General features: G+C 46.1%; 1 protein-coding gene across 1 annotated transcript in view; it reads left to right on the top strand.

Annotated features, from left to right (window-relative positions):
• Nucleotides 1-1,769: 1,769 nt before the first annotated feature.
• Nucleotides 1,770-21,357, top strand: part of ATP2B3 (ATPase plasma membrane Ca2+ transporting 3) — a gene marked incomplete at its 5' end in the record, with an annotated part of 60,616 nt that continues 41,028 nt past the window's right edge. The window contains 6 exon segments of the mRNA XM_036740478.1: nt 1,770-1,811; nt 8,294-8,458; nt 13,143-13,357; nt 15,892-16,134; nt 17,227-17,468; nt 19,882-20,116. Of these exon segments, the coding sequence (XP_036596373.1) occupies nt 1,770-1,811; nt 8,294-8,458; nt 13,143-13,357; nt 15,892-16,134; nt 17,227-17,468; nt 19,882-20,116 (1,142 nt within the window).

The following is a 21,357-nucleotide window of genomic DNA, read 5'->3' as shown; positions in this document are numbered from 1 at the left end:
CCTCCTTTTCCTCCCTTCCCCACCCGGCTCCTGACCCTCCAGAGATTCCCACACTCTCCCCCTTCATCTCTCCACAGGAACTCTTTGCCTATCCACTCAGCCCCACTATTGACTTGGAGAGGCTTTTTCAACTTGCCCCAGTGCCCTGGATTTTTGGGAATGGAAGCTGTGCTTTAGAAAGGATTGCTAACAGTACCAGGTTCCCCTTCCCCCACCCCACCTCCACTTTCCACCCTAAGTAAATCCCTCAGAAGTTGATTTCAGAAATGACATTCCCAGCAATTTTTACTCTTATCTTCCTTCAGGCCTGCTGGCTGGCTTTCCACAGGCCCCCAGTTGACTTTTGGTAGCCTCTCTGTCACTTAGAATGAATGAATAAGTGTCTCACCAGCCACAAACTCACAAGGTATACAGTAACTGACCACATCAGCCTGGGATGACAGGACCACAGAGTTTCAGCTGGAAGAGACAGAGGTCATAGAGTCATTTAATAGATGAGGAAACTGAGGCCCAGGGTCACATGACTAGTTAGTGACAGAAGTTAAGAAGTCCTATAACAAACACTTCAATGCCCTGGGGAACCCATTCTTTAAATCGGGGGTTCAGAACTTTTTTGTGTTGGCAGTCTGGTGAAAACAATGAGCCCAATGTTTGTTGTTTACATTCACAACTGGAGCAGATGCTAAATTTTGATCCGAGGCTAATGAAAATAAAGATAGTTTTTTTTCCCATCCAAGTTCACAGACTCTCCAAAATCTATCTACAGGCTCCTTGGGAAGATCTGTGGATCCCAAGTGAAGAACCCCCACTTTACAGGAACCTTTCAGGAACATGAATGATCCCACCACTAATTTGTTTGCTCTGGCTTTTCATAAATGATGTCATAAATGACAGTTGGAGTCAGGAGGACCTGGGTTCCAGTTCCGCCTGTGACGCCTATTGTTTGGGCCAGTCATTTGGCCCCTCAGTGCCCAGGCAGAAATATGAATTACACAGATGGCATTGGCAGATCCAGACGGAGTTCTCCATATGCTGATAAAATCACAGGCCAGAACCAAAAGTGATATGTTTGCTAATTTCAGGAAGGCCACCCATAGGTTGCTAACTCTGCATCCGCCTTCCAAAGCCCTGCCACTTCCAAAGTCAAGACTTCAAAGCTGAGACCAAGGAGGTTCCCCTTGGGTTTTTTCACTAACTTATAACCCAGTAACCAACCAATCATTATTAAGGTGAGATGTGGGAGAAAGAAGGTGGTTCAGTCCAGGTGCCTGCCATTGATCATCTATGAAGAGAAGGCCACTCACTATCAGTGAGCACCTATTTGGCACCTATTTGAAGTCAGTTGGTGAGAGTTAGGGCTTAGCCTGTGCTTAGGGGTCAGGGGTCAGTCCAAGACTAGAGTTAGGATTCAGTCTCTAGCTTAGGTCAAGGTAGAGCTCCATTGATCTTTGGGATCAGGGTCCAGTTCATCCCCCTCCAAAGGGGGAGGCTGGGGCCCAGAGTGGTGAGAAAAGTGAGTGAGGCTCAAGGTTGGGTACCTAATAATCTTTTCCCTCAAGTCCTACCTAGGCTTCCCCTCAAGCAGTAACCCAGTGAATTCCTCTTTGTGACTTCGTCCTCTTCATCCTCCTCAGTCACTCAACATCAGTCACCATGGGCCCCATTTGTCTTCAGCAGCCATGTTTCATGTGCATGTGTGTACACTCGTGTCTATGAGCTATGTTTGTCTGTTTTCAAGTGTTGTGTCTGTCCTTCCTCTTCCATTGTAGGCAAACAGCAGGATGGGGCTGTGGAGAATAACCAGAATAAAGGTAACTGGAAAACCATGGGGCCAGCTCCCACCCCTCCCCCGCTCCCCTCCCCTAGCTTCAAGCCCCAACTGGTTGGAGAAGGGAGGAGGGAGGAGGGAGGAGGAAAAAGGGAGAAGCGCCATGATGTGGGCTAACTGGGGGCTTCCTACCTGGGCTGCTGGGCACTCCTGGGCTCGGGAGACTTCTCTAAAATCTACTCTCAGCCGTATTAAGAAAGGAGGTAAGTCTCAGGACAAGTAGGGACGCCGGATTCGGGGGGCCTTAAAGACCAGCTAGTCCTAAGCCCGTCATTTTTGTATTGGAGGAAATTGAGCTTCTCAAATGGCGCGTCCCATGCTGTTCTCTATACATCACCCTCCCAGCTCTTTAGACACCCCGCTTCTTCCTTTGGGCTTCTTTTCATTTCTTTTTTGGGGCCAGATCTGTGATTTTATTGGCATAGGGAGCTTCTGATGAGGAAGTCCCTCTACCAATGCAGCATCGTTCGTACTTGGCTTGCCCAGGGGACGGAGAGGGTAAGTGACTTGGCCCCAGCCGCGCCGCCAATAGCTGTCAGAGGTGGAGTTTGAACCAGGTCTTCCTGGCCAGATCCCCGCTTCCTTGTCATCCTTTCTCTTTGTTAAGGAGAGTTGTTCAGAAGCTACATGGCCAGTCGTAGAACCACAGAGACAGAGATCTGCAGATACACATGTACAGTTATCCCTTCCACATCCCAGTGGTTAGGGGCGGGGCACCCCCTGCCCCGAGATCTGGAAAATCCATGTAAATTTTTTGACCCTCCCTTCATACCAGAGAAGAAGTCTGAATTTTTTCTTTTTCTTTTATGGGATGTTTACAGTACTTTATTGTAAAATTTGGGTTGACATCATACAATACTATACATATACTTAATGCATTTCTGAGTTTCTAAACTTTTTCTATGTCATTTGCTGGCCTGTGCATGCCATCTATGGCTTCAAATTCTCATTTAATTTCTCATGCCCATCCGCAATACGGCAAAACCATGATGGGGAAAGTTGCAATGTGGAAGAGATAACTGTGTATGTATGTATGTATGTGTATATGTATATATATATATATGTATATACATATATATATATATACACATACACACATACATACACACATGTAAAGATGTGCTGGAGCCAAGTTGAACGGGCTCTGGGGAGTAGATTGTTAAATTTTCAGTGTGAATATTTACACATGGGAAACCAAATGCTACAAATCAGGGCTTGATTGGTTGTTTTGTTGATTGTTAGTGGTGTCAGACTCAAAGACTGTGTAGGAACTTAAGAAAGCTAAACCCACAAAGGAGAAAGGATTTGTCCAAGATCACACAAGCTAGTGGCCAAGCCCAGACTCAAGACTGCAGCTCCCAACTCTCAGGCCATGACTTCTTCCTACATAACCACAAGTTATGACTATGATTAAAAGGCAGTGTCATGAGTCAGGAAATCCCAAGTGCAAGGCCCAGCTCTGAGCCAACCTAGCTGTGTGACCCTGGGTCATTCATTTTCTCCCTTGGTCCCCTAAGTTCTCTCTAAGGTTATAAGTTACAGAGACAGTGCCAATCTACATTGGGAAAGGCAATTCCTTACTAGGTACCCTGAGGAGAACATAGAGCCAGTCCAAGAAAATGAAATACCTATGGCCTGTGGTTTGATGCTTTGGCCACGGACTGGCCACATAGCTCCATCCTCAGTATAGAGAGGAAATCTGAGCCACGTGGCATTGGATACCACGGCACCATCCCTACTGGCATGGATGTCAACAGCATATGGTGTGTTGGCAGCGCCCAGCTCCCTCCCCACTTACACAATCTGCTTATGCTATTTGTTATTTGCCACCATCTGAAGACTTGAGTATTTTCTCCCCAAAGACTTAGGAAGCATGATTTGGAGGCCTGGAAGCCTGTCCCTTAATAACCTCTTGGGACTTCAGCTTCTTCATCTATAGAATGAAGGGGCGCCTTCAAAAAGCATGCCCCATAGAAGCGATATAAAGCCAGGTCCACCCCAAAGAGGAGAGAGACCAAGCTGGCATCGGCTCGTTTCAGGGTCACATGACTCCAATATCAAAGGCTTGATCACCCAAAGAGGATGACAGCTCGTCCAAGTCCCTCATTTTACATAGAGTGAAACAGGCTCCTACAGAAGTGATTGACCCAAGGTCATCGACCTAGGATAAAGAGCAGAGCCAAAATTTGAACCCAGGTCCTCTGACCTCAGGTTCAATACATTTTCCATTATACCACACTGATGGCACCATTGGTATGCTGGAGCTGGCTTATACTGGCTCAAGAGTGTCGATTGTTAAATTCTCAACATGAGCATTTATACCTCAGATATCCACAAATGTTACAAAAGAGTCCTTGATTTATTGTTTTGTGAGTTGTCAAGAAAGGGATGGAGAAAATGGAGAATACTGCTAATTAAACATAAAAAGTCCATTTTTGTTTCAGAGAGCCAGTAGGTAAATGTTTACTAGTGCCCTCTGGATGGCATTATTGTGAGACAGTATTGGTTTGAGGTGTAAGAGACAATCATTGATATTCTTAATGGTGAGAGGCAGAGTAATAGCTAGAGGACCAGCCTTGGAGTCAGTAAGGCCTGGCTTCCAAGCCAACCTCTGCACCCAGTGGCCATGCAACCCTGAGCTAGTCATAGAAAGGTGACCATTTGAAAAGGAAAAAAGGCAGAGGGGTCTCAGAGACCAGCCCTTCCTTCTCTAATGGACAGGGGTAGCACAAAGCATCATGGAATCCTAGATCCAGCTGGAGAAAACCTTAGAAGACCATCAAATCTAATCCCCTTGTTTTCCAGACATACAATGGCAGTTCAGCAGATTGTGATTTGTATATAATAGCTTGGAAGAGTCCTGAGAAATCATTGTGTTTGGACCCCCTCCCTTTTATAAATGTCCCAATTGTGCATGCTGGGAATTCTCTCCCCTGATGAAATCACAGGTCTGCTCCCTCCCACCAAAAAAAGACAATCAAGAAATAAATCATCAAGGCAAAATTAACATATGCTCAGTTCAATGTGTTTGAGAAGATAGGGGATTCAATCAGTCTGAATTAACAAGGATTCATTGTGCAAAGGACTGTGCTAGGTATGGGGCTTACAAAGATGATGATTCTGCCCATAAGTAATTTCCATGGTCACGTTACTAGAAGAATAGGTTTGAATGCTAGCTCTGCTACTTAATGTGTGATCTCAGGCAAATCTCTTCCCTTCTCTGGGCCCTTAGCTTTCCTGTCTATAAAATGGGGGGAATGGACATGGAAAGCTTGAATGTTCCCTCCAGCCCTAACATTATCTAGTCCTGTGACTAGGTGGGCTCCGTGGGCCCTTCCTAACCCTGATGGTCATGAGTGGGATTGCCTAGATCTGGACAAAATCCTCCAACTCATACCTCTTATTGTACTTTTTGATCAAAAGATCCCTGAGAGGCACAGGGAACAGAAGACTAGAAAGATGAAATGATGGGCCCATGGTCCCAGAACGATGGATGAACGTAGAGTGTTAGTGGTCATCGGCCTTCCCCAGGTGGGGTGAACAGGCTCTCTTTCTCTGCGGGTGTGGTGCCCCAGGGACAAGATTAGCATTGCTAGAGTTAGAATCCTAGCTCTAGAGTTGGAGGAGACCTTGAAACACCACTAAGCTAAACCCAATCATTTTACAGATAAAGAAACTGAAACCCTGGATGAGGAAGGTGACCTTGCACAGAGTCGTACAACTAGTAAGTGTTTGAGGCAGGATTTGAACCCAGGCCTCCTCAATCCCAAGTCCACGGCTCTTCTGCTTCCTGTACATTGCTTTCTAACTTGCAGAACGCTTTCATTTGCTCTTCACATGAGCCTTGTGAAGAAAGCAGAACAGGGATGGCTTTCTCTATTTTTCAGATTGATAAGTAGAGTCCTAGGAAAATGAAATGACTTGCTCAATATCATGCCACTAGTTACTAGCAGTTTTTCAAAGGGTAACTTTGAGATGAATGAGATTCTGAAGCTTGGGTTTCTTCCTGGTATCTGTGACGCCTAGATCCCTCCACACAACCTATGTGTTCTGTATCTGTCAACATATTTTGCCTGTGGATGCTTTGTGAATATCTGTGGTTGTAGCTGGAAACGAGGTGGGATTCTGTGTGCAGAGCAGGGGTGGGTGAGCAGAGGAAGGAATGGAAGGAGGCTGTGGGAGGCAGGCCAGGAAGAAGCCAGCCACTGGATGCAAGGCAGTGGGTTGGTAGAAAGGCAAGAAGAGAAGGCCCAGAGAGTGGGGGACCCAAGTGAGCAAGACAGTTGGCTGGGGGAAGACAGAGGAAAGAAGCAGAGAGAATGGAGGTGAAGGCCTGGACAGATCATAAAATCCCACAATCCTAGATCCAACACCTTCATTGTACAGAGGATGAAATTGAGACACAAGTGAGATGAAGTGATCTTCCTAAGGTCACACACAGGATCTAGGATTCAATGGGACTTCATAGTCCTCTAGTGCCATCTCTTCATTTTACAGAGAGGGAAACTGAGGCCCAGAGAGGCTAAGTGATTTGCCCAAGGCCACACAGCTATTAAGTATCAGTAGTAAGATTTGCACAGAGGTCCTCTAGCTCTATGTAGCCAGTGTTCTCATGAGAAATCGAAATGCCAGAGACCCTTTTGCCTGCTTCCTCAGTGGCCTCAGCAAGGCCGGAGATTCTCAATGCAAGGGCTAAGTCATGGCGGCCTAGAAGCGCAGGACATGTCAGATGACAGGAGGCATTCAGTTGGCCTCATCCAGCCTACATGTATCAAAGCCTGGCTTGGTCTCCTAAACTCATGCTATAAGCTCATAGCCAGAAATCCTCAAGAGTTATCCTGTCATACTTCCTTGGCAATGATAGCTCTTGAACCCTTGGGCACTGTGAAAGATGAAGGCTCTGGTACTAAGCCCAAGAACATGATGCTCTGAACCATCAGCTTGACTGGTGGCGAGAACATTGTGTTGCCTTGTACCAGCTTAAGAGGTCACTCAGGGACCCTTCCTGGTCACTGGGCTGCAGAGAAGACTATGTGCCAACAGGCAGCTTTAAACCCCCAGGCCCCAGATCTCTACTGCAGTGAGCTGGGTTTCATTCAGAGAGCAAAACCCCTAAGGCTAACTCTGCCCAGATATTGCTCTGTTTCAACATCACGTCCTGTACTGGACAAAGGTGAAATTCAGTCAGGGGAGCAGATCCTACTGAGCAATCTGCAGACAACGTTCCAGATAACAAGAGGCTTGCCCTGCGAGGTCTCCAGGGGGTCATGTGGAGAGAGGCCATTGACCGCTGCTGCGGGAAGGCTAGGCTGTGGCAGGGCAGAGAGATGGACCTGAGAGGCGAGGGGCTAAAGAACAGCTGGAATTTGAACAGGTTGAAAGGAGGGGGAAAGGCATCTTAGGTCCAAGTTCACAGTGCCTGGCACTTAGTAACCACATAACTGATGCTTGGTGATGGCTAGACAGATCAATTGACTGAGGGCAAAGTGGCAGCAAAGGCATTTAGCCTTCTTTGTTTAAGGAATGGTGAGGAGATTGGCTTGACTAGAACAGGGGGGTGGGGAGGTTGTGGATGCTGGAAAAAGACAAGATCTGAGAGAGATGCAGAGGAAGGCCATGGTATGGTCCAGTTGGTGTAGAACTTACAGTCTAGCCTATTCCAACCAATTCCCAGAAAGCTTGTCTTAAATCTCCAGATGGGGAGATTTCCAAGTTTGGGGACCCCAAGTTTTCTCCAAACTGTCAGCCTCTCAGGCATTTGTGGGGGCTGTGAGACTGGCCCCAAAGATAAGGATAAATTCTGTCTTGTGGTAAAGGCTGGCTCTTGGCAGAGAGGTGGTGGACTACAGTTGCAGAATGAGGCATATGTTGTCAGACATGGCCAACATGCTGGTTTGTTTCATTTAACTGTACTAGTTTGCTATAAAATCTTAGTGATTCCCTCTGTCTCCAACAGAACTCTCCCTTGTAGCAAAAATAAATAAACAAATAAACAAATTAAGAACAGTTAAATGAAACAAACCAACATATTGGCCATGTCTGACAATGTATGCCTCATTCTGCATCATCGTCCACCACCTCACCAAGAGACAGAAGGCAGCCTTTTCCCACAAGACAGTTTTTTCCCTCCTTTTTGGTAAAACCTAGTTTATTTCAGCCATAAATAACAACAGCTCCCGTGGTTCAAGGGTGCATATCTCTGCTCTACAGATAAGGCTCTGAGAGTGACTTGTCCAGGGTTGCATGGGTGATATTCAAATCAAGTTGCAAACCCTGATCGTCTATCTTTTTCCCACTCTAGCATGCTGCCTCTCTGATAAGAAATGCTTTCAATAAAGTAGAATGTGTCCAGGCTTCTTTTGTTGTTTTTTTCCTGCAAAGGCAAGGATTTTGTTTAACCCTTACAACAGCCAGCTCAGACCTTGACCCTGACCCTCTCGTGTTCCTCCATTTCCTTTCATGCAGCTAAGAAGCAAGATGGGGCGGTTGCCATGGAGATGCAACCACTGAAGAGCGCTGAGGGTGGGGAGATGGAGGAGCGAGAGAAGAAGAAAGCCAATGGCCCCAAAAAGGAAAAGTCTGTGCTTCAGGGGAAACTCACCAAGCTGGCCGTGCAAATTGGAAAAGCAGGTATCGACTAGGGATCCTTCTGTGAGCACCTGCCCTGTGCTGGGTACTGCATGGGAAGGAGTATGTGAGTGACTAAATAAACGAATAAAATGAATGAAATGAAACAGTCCTCAGAAAACAAAAGACAGCGGATGATGAAAGTGGTTCGGTGGGTGATTTCCAGGCAGTTCTGAACCTTCAGCCTTGCTAGACTGAGCTTCCTGGTACCCCAGCTCCTTCCTCTGCTTGGAGCTAAGTCAGGGGACATTCACCTGATACCCTAGGGCTTGCAACATTTGATAAGACTTCCCTCTGTAGGCTGCTCACCTGATCATCCTGGGGTCCTGAGTAAGCAGAGCTAACCAGGAGGTTCCGGACTGGCATGGGGAACCTGCAGCCTTGAGGCCATGTGTGGCCTGGTCCTCAAGTGTGGCCCTTTGAATCCAAACTTCCCAGAACAACTCCCCTCTAAGTCCTCAAGTGCCACCCTTTGACTGAACCTAAACTTCACAGAACAAATCCCCTCTAGGTCCTCAAGTGCCGCCCTTTGAACCCAAACTTCACAGAACAAATCCCCTCTAGGTCCTCAAGTGTGGCCCTTTGACTGAATCCAAACTTCCCAGAACAAATCCCCTTAATAAAAGGATTTGGTCTGTAAAACTTGGACTCAGTCAAAAGGCTGTACCCAAGGACCTAGAAGGCCACATGTGGCCTTGACACACAGGTTCCCCACCCTTGTTCTGGACTCTTGGGCTTCCCGGATCTGGCCCTTTCCCCTCCGAGCTACAACCACTATCCCTGGTTGCTCTGGACTGGCATCCGCTCACTCTTTTACATCTACCCTTCATCTCACCAGATATACTCCATACTCATGAACTCATGAACATCTTACAGGATTTATTTACAGATCAAATCAGAAATCGCACATCCACATGAGGCAGTTATAATGAATTTCTCTAATACATATCACATACATTATTTCATTTGAGCCTCACAACAACCCTGGAATGTAGGTATTGTTATTATTAGAGATGAGGAAACTGAGGCAGACAGAGAGGTTAAGTGACTTGCTCAAGGTTACACAACCATCCTGCCACCCCGCTGCCTCTCTTCAGAAGCATTCCTCAAAGCAACCTACCCAGTTCATACTGGGAGGTTCTTATGTTTTCTATCTTCTTCTATCCAGCTATAACAACCTGAGCTGAGTTGGAGCCACTCTGATTCTCTCCTCCTTTGGATCCCCAGCTTCCTCATTTCCCCAGATTAAGAGTGGAATCTTTTGTCCTAAACTCCTCCTGCCCCAATTGAAATGAACCCATCTGGGGGCTCTGGCTGGAGCTCATTGGCTCATTCTTCCACCTCTATGACTGTGGAATCTCTAGTCTGGCCTTTCCTGGCCACCAGGTGGACCCAGATGGGTCCAGCTGCCTGTAAGCAAAGGTGGTGTAAGCTACTGCCTTGGAATTCTGCTCCTGGGAAGGGAGGCTAGGCAACATTGGGCCTTCTCAGTGTTGCATACTGTGTTCAATTACTTTGAACTTTTGTCCCAGGATTGATTTGGGAAAGAGGAACCCCCAAACTTGGGTTTTTTCAGGTTCTGTTGCCCAGGGACATTGGTGCTACATGGGGTTAACAGAGGAGGTCATGATGTTGGCATCTTTCCTCCTTATTCATGGCAGCCCTGGAATATTATGTTCATAAACCAATGCACCATGGCTGATGTCATCATCCTATAACCCCAGCAGGTCTCCAGTGCTACATTCTAGACATCCCAACAGCAAAGCCAGCCTGCTCCTGTCCTCCTCCAACTGAGGCCCCAACAGGTCCCAGACAAGAGAAAAGGCCCACCAATTCTGGGTCCCAGTTGTATTCAGGACCTGGTAGAAATGGTATGACCACAGTTCCCTTCTACTGGAGCCGTGGCAGGAGAGGTGGATAGTTGCTGGCCAGGAATCCTTGGCCTTGGTTCTCAGGTCTTTCAAGCCAAGGAGTCTACCAATCCGTCCAAGCCAGAAGCTCTGATACTAAATAGCACAACCAGAGACATCATGTGGAGACACAGAGCTTCCCTGGTGTGAAGAATATTGACAAAGTCCTGGTATTAAAGAGACAGCTCTTGACTACCCCCCCCAAGTTGGTTGCCCACTCAGGAGGCTGCCTGGCCAATATTCTGGATCACTGGACCTGATTAAAGTGGGCACACATTGATCATTTTAACAGACAGGAATACTGTTCTGGAGATGCCTGGAACTCTGTCCTTCTTCCCTTTTTACTGTTCACTTCAGTATCCTCCTAGGACAAGAGTTCTTGTGCCCCAAGGTCCATGAACTTGCTTTTTTTAAAAGATATATTATGATAATTGTATCTCAATATAATCTAATGGGCTTTTTTTTCATTTAAAGTATTACTCTGAGAAAGGGTCCATAGGCTTCACCAGACTTACCACAAAAGGTTCTATTACACAAAAAAGACCAAGAAGAATTCCTATCCTGGGACCCCAACCCAAGGGATTGTAGGGGACCTCCAGTGCAGTGAGCACAGACAAGTGGCCCTCCAGTAGAAGTGGGCTTGTTTGGGTTACAAAGATGAGCTCCTACTCCCGATTCAGGGAGGAAGAAGACTTTTGGAGTGCCAATCTAACCAGGAAGTTGCCCCCAATGTTTCAGGGGCCAGGAGCATGAGTGCCAAGTGCCAAGGAGGAGGCAGAGGCAGGGCATTACCAAGTTGAAACCAAGGTCCTTTACTGATATTCAACCTGCAGGAAGAAAAAGTGTGAGAGGAACGGGTTAAGATTTTTCTAGCTAGGTTCGAGGAACCACGGGGGGATACGGTGGAGTCAGACAGAAGTCTGAAGACCTGCAGCAGTGTAAATGCTTGTGTCCCCAAGGACTGCTGGGAGCCATCTGCTTTTCAAGACTACCCATGCAGGACTAACAGGCCTCAGCTGGCACTGTTAGCCGTGCTGCCATCTTGGGTCACACCAATCTCCTCCTCCAGGCACTAGCATGCAACTTAGTCAAATCTTGTTGGAACGGATCATTTTTCATTCTGAAATCTCCACATAACCAAGATTTCCAAGTCTCCCTCAAAGGCTTGTTTATTTAAAACACTTTAGTCTGATAGAATTCCAGTCTAGGTACCCCAGCAGCCAGCAAACTTCAGCCGGGAGACCAAATCTCTCAGCTGGGGAGACCAAATCTCTGCACTTGTTTGTGCACAGTCCTTAAGCTAAGAATGGAAATGTAAAAACTATTCTTAGCTCATGGGCCCCACAAAAACAGGTGGCAGGCTGGATTTGGCCTGCAGGCTGTAGTTTGCTATCCACTGCTTTCCTAAACCAGAAAGTTGAACTAAATTGAATGGTGACCCCCCCCCAGACCCAAACAAACTATATTCATTTTGCTGAAATCTAACTGGAACCAAATATGAATCTTTATGCCAAATAATGGCTCCCCCTTCCAAAAAAAACCAACCCACAAATAAACCCAGTGAATCTATTTATACCACAACCAAGCTTTGATTGTTTTTTTTTATGACTGTTGAACTGGAAAGAATCACCAGAGTATTCAAAAGAATCACCAAGCCAAGCCCAGACTAAAGCAGTGTTCCATTTGGTATCACATTTTTGTAAATAGAAATCCTACTTTAACTGTATTTAGGGAGCTTTTTATTCAAAGGAGTCCTGTTGTGAATCCTTTTCTAAAGCTAATAACATCCTTCTAATTGGTCTTTTGTGTAAATGTACAATGATCCCCTCCCCATTTGCAGGGTGCTATTCTGGAAACCCCTGCTAATAGACGAGTATGAATGCGCAAGGGTTTGTTCGTGACATGGAAGGCTTCCTTCCCACAGCTGCCCACTGGCTCGCCACAACTCTCCCTTTCCCAGGGCTCTTTCTATTCTTGCATGGGGAGAAAGCTTGCATTGAGGGCCGGGCTGTCTTTACCACCCCTCTCTAATACCAGCTAACCTCCCTTTTCAAAAGGAAGCTTCTCACTGCAGCTGCTGCCACCACCGCCACCATTGCCACCGCCACCATTGCCACCACCACCACCGCCACCACCACCACCAACAACTGTAGCCTTTCTGCAGGCATCACATAGTACCACCAGGAAGTCAAGGCAGTGGGTGTAGAGGGGCCAAGGAGTTTCAGAACTGTAGCAGCATCCAGAAACGGAAGGCACTTGTATGAGTCAGGGTGCACAGTGAATACTTGAAACCTCCAATCTTAAGTCTGCAGGGTTCCCAGTATTGGCCCAAAGCATAGAAGGTGGTAATTCACATTGAGGAATCAAGTTTGCTTAGAGAGGCACACCCAAAACCATGCTGGTGAAGGTTGAGCAACCAGGTATCCATAGGGGGAAGACATAAAATGTGCTTAGTACATGCTTTAAAGTTTAATCTGCATTATCATCATTTTTCCCACAACTCTAAGTCTATAAAACAGGCAACGAAACAATACACCAAGCCCTGATTTGTAACAATTTGCTGATTTCTGAGGTGTAAATACTCACACTGGAAATTTAACAACCTGGCTGTCCTCCAGCATACCCCTGGGTACACCTGCCTCACCCTAAATGTGGATGGCCTAAATGTGAATTCATACAATGATGTTTGACTATTTCTTCTCTCCTTTTCTTTTCTACCTCTTCTCTCTGACACACCTCTCCCCCCACCTGTACCCTTAACTGCCATTGTTTGGTAGGTTTGGTGATGTCCGCATTCACTGTCGTCATCCTGGTCATCTACTTCGTCATCCACAACTTTGTCATCGGTGGCCGGGCCTGGCTCTCCAATTGCACCCCCGTCTACGTGCAATACTTTGTTAAGTTCTTCATCATCGGAGTCACTGTCTTAGTTGTTGCTGTTCCTGAAGGCCTGCCACTGGCTGTTACCATCTCCCTTGCATACTCAGTCAAGGTAAGTGGCCACCACCACCAACCCAACTGCCTCTTCTGAGGAAGCTCACCTCATGTAAAAGGTCAACATACTACTTAAACTCGATGCACATTTCACATTGGAGTGGTGTCATCTTCCTCTGGTAGACTGTACACTCCATGAGGGCAGAAACTATTTATGAAGTACCTGTTATGTGTCAAGTACTGTGCTGGGCACTGGAGAGTCAAAGAAAAAATCAAAACAGTCCCCTGCCCTCAAGGAGGTTACATTTTATCAGGGGAGATAGCCATATGCCCATACAAATAGATTCAAAACAGATACAAAGTAAAAATGAGGTCAGTGGGCAGGAGGCAGTGGGAGATCAGGGATGACCTCTTGTAAAGTCCTTGTGCTGAACTTTGAAAGAGTCTAGGGATTCTAAGGGGCTGAAGTGAGAAGAGATTACATTCCAGGGATGGGGCACAGCCTATGCAAAGGAATGGAGGGAAGAGATTGAATGCCATGTAAAGAACAAGAAGACCAATTTGGGCTGGAAAGCGGAGTATGTCAAGGCAATAATGTGCCAAAAGCCCATAAATGTGGGCTGGAGCCAGGTACTGACAGAGGAATTTGTAAGGAGCAAAGGGGGAGTCCCCAGATCTTAAGCTGAGGAGTGATGTGGTCAGCCCTGTGCTTTAGGAATGTCATTTTGGTATCTAGAAGATAGATTGGAGTGAAGAGATAGTTGAGACACAGAGACCCATTAGAAGGCTGTTACAACAGTCCAGGGGAGAGGCAATGAGAGTCCAAAATAGGGGAGGGTTGCCTTTCCTGGCATGCTCAGTGCTCAGCACAGTGCCTGGCATATAGCAGGTGCTTAAGAAATGCTTGTTGGCTGACTGAGCAGAGAGAAGGGATTTAAGAAGTCAGGATTTCTCTAAATTGACTCTTCATTTCCCCCAGGGGGCTCCCATTTTCATCTCAGACATATATTCTCTTTGTTGCAGAGTGATTGCTGCAGGCCAGCAGCCCCCTGTAAACAAACCCAGTTTCCTTATGGTCCTGAGCTTTAGTCTCTTTTAGGCCTTTTTTCAATCCTGGGCAGAAGTCTGCGACCACATAGCTGGGTCAAAGGCTATGCCTTTATACTCTTATCATCCACTTCCTATAGAGACCCATTTTCTTTTATAATGCAATATTATAATACAATAATAACAAAACAATATAATACAGTGTATAATATTCAATAACACAATAAACCTTTATTAAGCACCTACTATGTGCCAGGTACTGTGCTAAGCACTGGGGATAAAAAGTGTCAAAAGACAGTCCCTGCCCTCAAGGAGTTTACAATTTAATGGGACAGACAACATACAAACCAATATATAGAAAATGAGCTCTATACAGAATAAATAGGAAATAATGACCAGAGGGAAGGCATTGGAATTAAGAGGCGTTGGAATACGCTTCCTGTAGGAAGTCGGATTTTAGTTGGGACTTAAAGGAGGCCAGGGAAGCCAGTAGGCAGAGCAGAGGAAGGAGGGCATTACGACTGGGAGGACAGCCAGAGAGAATGCCCAGAGCCGAGAGATGGAGGGTCTTGTTCTTGGAACAGCCAGAAAGCCGGTGTCATTGGATCAAAAATATGGGAACTAAATTAGATGCTTTCCAAGGTCCCTTCTAGGTCTATAAGATTTTAATCTCTATGACTGGCCCACAAAGCCAAAAAGTACTCTCTAGGATAGTCCAGAGATGCTTGGAAAGCTTTCTCTAAAAGATTTTTTTCCCTTCCCACCCACTGGCAAATCTCTCTCCACTGCCAGCCAGAATTATGATGGAGGTGGTCGAGTCAGTCCCCAAGAGAGGAAGGAGAATCCAAAATCGTAGACTAAAATCAGGACATCCTAGACTAGCTTCTCCAAAGCCCAAAATAGCATCATGCAGTTGGAAGGGGCCCCAAGAGTCTAAGCCATCCAAGAGAGAGTTTCATTGATTTTCCTTTGGAAGATTTCTGAAGCTAGAGACTCCACATTCTCTCTCAGTTACCCATCCCAATGTTTAATCATCCCAACAGGCCCAAATTCCTTATTTCTTTCTGCCCCGCTCTCCAGCCCTAAACAGTTCCCTGGCCCCTTCAGATATTAGCAAGGAAGGATTTCTTAGGCCACAAGGAAAGGTCAATCTTGAATCCTATGGAGAAGGGAATAAGTTTAGCAATCTGTAACTTATGGGTAGGACCCAACTTAGAGATGCTTCTTCACCAGGACTTATTTCATGTAATGAATTTCAAATGCATTTGCTACAGATAGTGTCCATCAATTACAGCCAGTTAGTAGACCGTGTTAACATTTCTTTCTCAACCTAATAAGCTGTTTATTTGACTAATGGCTGCTGTCTCCATTAAGGGACTGTTAACATTACAAAATGGTGTTTTAAAAGCCTGGCTCTTGTTAAGTGTTTGGGTTTTTGTTGTTGTTGTTCCCAAGGCGGTCTCCGATAAACCATTTCGAGGGCTAATAACCCCTATTGAGGACAATTAAATAAGTAGCACGATCAATGTCCCCTTCAATTTGCAGAAAATGATGAAAGATAACAACCTCGTCCGCCACCTGGATGCCTGTGAGACCATGGGCAATGCTACAGCTATCTGCTCGGACAAGACAGGAACACTCACCACCAACCGTATGACGGTTGTTCAGTCCTATGTGGGTGACACACACTACAAAGAGATCCCCGACCCCAACAAACTGAACCCCAAAATCCTGGATCTCCTTGTCCATGCCATTTCCATCAATAGTGCCTACACCACCAAAGTGCTAGTAAGTCAGGGGAAGAGGGGCAGGGAGGGGCCCCAGCCTGGAACAGGGGCACATGGGTCACTCCAGTTGGGGCTGTCCACTGGCCAAGTCCTCATTGTGCTTTATTTAAGAACCACCTAGTAAGGAGAGTTCTCCAGCAATGGAGAGGTCTCTTTAGGTGGAGAGCTCCTGGTCATTAGAAAAGATCAGTGACCTCCACTCAGGAAGCTATTATACAAGTCCCTGTACTAGGGAGGAGGAAGGGAGACTAGGTGAGCCCCAAGGTTCCTGCCAGCTGCTTGATCCTCGGGTTCTGGGAGCTCATAGAATGGAAGGGGAAGGTGACTTTAAGCACCTGGAAACCTCACACACTGTGAAGATAGAATGAATCCTGACAGTGTATTTTCCAAACATGAAAATGCCTTCGGTTTGTGAAATGAATCCATACTCTGCTTTTACCATTTGTCCAAATTCAGCAAAAACAAATCAACTTGAAACATGGGTTGCTGCTTGTTTAATCCCTCTGTCTCCCATACCTTGTGGCTTTGTCGGGCCTCAGTTCTCAAGCCTTTACTCAATGGCACCGTTGGGGAGATTGGGAAGGAGGAGGCCCAGTACTTGGGCTTGGAGAGCTCTAGCTGGGGAGGCAAGAGGGACCCAAGGGAGTGGACGAGGCCACAGAATCTCAGAGCTGGGAGGACACTTGGGGGTCATCTAGTCCCACCCATCCAAAGAACAAGAGTCCCCTCCACCACTCGCTTGTCAAGTCTTTACTTGAAGACCACCTGTGAGGGGGAGCCCCTCAAACCCTCACCTCCCAAGGCAGCCTACCTCACTTTGGAGCAACTTGGATTATTAGGAAGCTAAAATCTCCCTCCTGCCCCAACTACTCCTAGTTTGTCCCTCTGGGGTCAAGCTGAACAAGTTTGATCCAACCTTCATGTGACAAGGCTAGAATATTTTTCCCTCTTTCCTTATGCTGGTCTGGCAGCTGGATTCCCTAGAATGGCCAGAAAGACATGTGGGTGGTGGGCCAGGGAGCATGGTGCTGGGTGAGTGCAGGTGAGCCAAGATTCCCTGGCCTGACAAGTCGATTGTCATTCTTCCTCCAAGCCTCCAGAGAAGGAAGGAGCCCTCCCACGCCAGGTCGGCAATAAAACAGAGTGTGCCCTGCTGGGTTTTGTCCTGGACTTGAAACAGGACTTCCAGCCAGTGCGGGACCAGATCCCCGAGCAGAAGCTTTATAAGGTTTATACCTTCAACTCTGTCCGCAAGTCAATGAGCACTGTCATCTGCATGCCCGATGGTGGCTTCCGACTGTTCAGCAAAGGAGCTTCAGAAATCCTTCTCAAAAAGTGAGTAGCGGCCCCCTGCCTTCTGTTAGGCTTCCAGGCTGTCACTTATTTCTGTTGTGGTTCCCCACTGCCTACCGTGAAAGCCAGGCTCTTCAGCCTTTCAAGGCTGAAGCTTTCAAGGCCCTCTACTGTCTGGCTTCCCACTTATACCTCCAGCCTTACCTCCTACAACTAACTCCCCTCTGCTCCAGTCAGGCCAAGCTCCTCACACTCACATCCCTCTTCCCTAAGATATCTTATCTACAGGGTGTCCCTAAAGTCTGGACACATAGGCAATGTGGAATTATTGCATCAAGTTGTAAATCTTGAAAAGCACTTCAACCTTTGCATCACAACTGATGGAAATCATATTGAAGATGTTATTTGTTAATATTCCAATTAAATAAAATGTTGTTGAAAATTTCATTCATTTCATTTCTTGAAAATATGCATTTTTGCCTATGTGTCCAGACTTTAGGAACACCCTGTATATACCTAGAGTCAGAGACAAAGAGCAAGACGTGGAGAGAGTGTTGCCTTGAATATTGAGATGTTAAGTGACTTGCCCCAGGGTCATATGGCTAGGATGTATCTATCAGAGGCAAGACTCAAACCCAAGTCCTCTGTCTTCAAATCCAATACTCTCTCCGTCATGCTAAGCTGCTCTTGTAAGAGTGGTCAGATGAGGTGAGACTTAGCCTGAGCCTTGAAGGACAGGGAAGAGGACAGAAGGCAGAATGGACACCATGACTTTCCAAGGAAGGCGGGTGAAGAGGGCCTGGATTAGGGTGGTGGCTATGAGAAAGGGAAGGTGTAGATAGACACAATTTAGTCATGGTTCCTCTGCCTTTTGGAAAATGGGATTATCATTAAGGCAAAGTAAGAAGTTATTCACTCCTCTGCTTTTGTCAGAGAAAATTTCAACAGATTGTCTGGATAATTTAAGTCCCCTATCATTGCTGTATCATTCCTCTGTGCCAGTCTTGTGATCTATTTCCCACACTTTTCATCTATGTCCTCTTTCTGTCCAGGTAATCTGAAGTACACTCCAATGACAAAATCACTTTTGTTTCTCTCTCCTTTGATTTTGTCTCAAATGCTTCCACCAAGCTTCCCCCTTCACCTCTACCCTGATTTCTGGATTTCCTCACATGGGTATACCTTTTTAACATTCATTGCTACCCCAGGCCCTATGGCCTGTCTTGTTTCTTTTTAATAAGGTATTCTCTTTCAAAGCTATACTCTAGTCATGGATTTCATCCCACCAAATCTCAGTGATACCTGTGAGGTTGGGTTTACCCCTATTGTATTTAAGATTCTAGTTGCTGTTGCTTGTTGCCTAAACTTTGGGCCTTTGAGTTTAGATATTTGAGTGGTGGGTTTTACAGCTAGTTCCTTTCTTGGACTTTGTCTCCTGTGAACTGTTGGATGTTTTAACTGCTACTCTCCTCTCTGTGATCTTGTAGTTAGGTAGGTAGTTTTCTCCCTCCCCCACAGTTTGTTAGTTTAAAGCCCCTTTGAGTCAATTTGCAAAACATCAAGTAAACACATCTTAACCACCCTTGTTAGGTGCATTCCATCCCCATCCAAGAGCCTGTCATTCATATATTTTAAGCTGTATCCCAGAAGTCCAAATCCCATCCTCAGATTCCATCTTCTTAGCTAGTTGCTCATTTCCCAAATCAATTTTTCCCTTCTGCATTCCTTGTTTTCAATAAGCTTTCTGTCTTGACCAGAAACCCTGAGGGTCTTCTTCTCCCAAATTGATTTTTTTTGACTAGGTAAAAGAAGCCATTCTTTGCCTCATTTTTACCTAGCCTTAATCACCAAATGGGCATTGTCTCAGTCAAACTGAGACCTGTTAAAGACCTTAGTTTAAAAAGGCCAAGGCCCCCCACTGCATCCAGGGCCATCTCTACTCATCCTGATCTATATGTGGCCACTGGACCCATATGGCTCCAGAAGAGAAAGTGAGGCTGGTGACCTTGCACAGCCCTGCCTCACTTAAATCCAACTCAGTTGCAAGTCATGGCATCACCATCCTGATGTCCGGGTCTTTTTCAAGAACAAAGAACAAACAATAGGCAGCATGGAGAAAAGTCCCACTGGTGTTCTAGTTGAACCAGATGAGTTATAAGGGCCCCTCCCATCTCTGGAATCTTAGGTGCTTTGAATTTTTAAAATTAGGATTTTTAAAAGTTTGATGCCAGAAGACCCTTGGTATTTTTCCATTTAAATTTCAACCAGCCAAAAACCTGCTTGTGGCAACACTTCTCAAATTATGTTTAGCAACAGTCTTACATGAATTGGGGAATACAGGGCAGTTTTGATTCTTACCAACTCACTCTCTGTTTCATCAATTTTGCTGTTTTGTTTTTCCCCTACCTCTACCCCCTCCTTTCCTACACTTCTGTCCTTCACCCCACTTCTCCAGATGCACCAATATCTTAAACAGCAAGGGAGAACTCCGCAGCTTCCGTCCTCGGGACAGGGATGAGATGGTGAAGAAGATCATTGAGCCAATGGCCTGTGATGGCTTACGTACCATCTGCATTGCCTACCGGGACTTTTCTGCAGGCCAGGAGCCCGAATGGGACAATGAGACAGAGATTGTGGGAGAACTCACCTGCATTGCTGTTGTGGGCATCGAAGATCCTGTCCGACCTGAGGTAGGGATTTAAGGTTTACAAAGTACTTTCCTCCCAAGGTAGCGTAAGTATTATTATCCCTGTTTTACCAAGGAAGGCCAGAAAGGTAAAATGACTTGCTCATTGTCACATAGCCAGTAAACTAAAAGAGCCAGGACTCAAACCCATGTCTTCAGACACCAAGTCCTGTATTCTATATCCTGATGCCTTTTATAACTCATGCTTTCCCAACACTCTGAATTTCTCCTCTCCCCCACCAACCATTGGACTCCTTTTCTTCCCTTATAAGAAGCAGTTAATAACATTTGACATTGGAGGGCGCTAATCTATGCCTAGGTATGGTATTTCCATATATCTTGCCCCAAGGGATATTCTCTTCTGTTGTTAATATGAAAATATAGAATGATACCTTTCCTCCATTCCCCAACCTAGGCTACCAAATATACATCTTTCTAGATTGTCATAGAAGGAACAGACAAGAAGAAAACATAAACAGAGGCTAGAAAGTTTCATTATATCCTTAGATAATAGATATGTAAGAGAAAGTTCCCAGATGTTCCCTAAAAGGGACCTGCTCCAGCCTGGCTGGTCTCCTCACTGGATCTGGAGTCAGAGGACTTGTGTTTGAATCCCACATCTTGGTCTTCCAATTCATATGATCTTGGGCAAGTCACTTCAACTCCCTGGTAAGTTTCTTAGAATGAGGGAGTCAGACCAAATGACTTCTAAGTCCCTTTTGGTTCTAAATCTGTTCTCCTCTGGAGCTTATCCATGTCAGCCTCATTTCTACCTTTGCTCTAGCTGTTCCATCCAGAACGCCCATCTTAATCCAACCTAGTTCAAGCCCCACTTGTTTCAGGAAGCCTTAGCTGACACCCCAGCCCAATCCCCATTGTTTTCTTACTCCTCTGACCTCTTCTGGCCCTTAGCATATGTAATTCAAGGTTTGCCCTCAGTTGCCCACTGAGTGCTCTTTGTGGATAAGACCTATATCCCCAAACAGACTGGGGACACTCTTGGAGCAAGCCCCAAGTCTTCTCCTCCATGCTCCCCCATATGACTGAGCCCAAGATGAGGCACACAGTCTAAAATCACCAAATGCTTGGTTGATTGATGGACTGACACTTTTGACAGCTTTCTGATCCTGGGAGGATGCCGTGTGTGGTAGTGACTGGGGCCCCTCTGGGAGCCCCCTTTGAAGGCTATATCCTGGGCCTGAGGAACCATGAGGATGAACCAGGAGTAGAGCTGGCATGTCCTGG

The sequence above is a fragment of the Trichosurus vulpecula genome (assembly GCF_011100635.1).
Source record: "Trichosurus vulpecula isolate mTriVul1 chromosome X unlocalized genomic scaffold, mTriVul1.pri SUPER_X_unloc_1, whole genome shotgun sequence".
NCBI classification, from domain to species: Eukaryota; Metazoa; Chordata; class Mammalia; order Diprotodontia; family Phalangeridae; genus Trichosurus; species Trichosurus vulpecula.
This window is presented reverse-complemented; position numbering and strand designations above follow the sequence as displayed.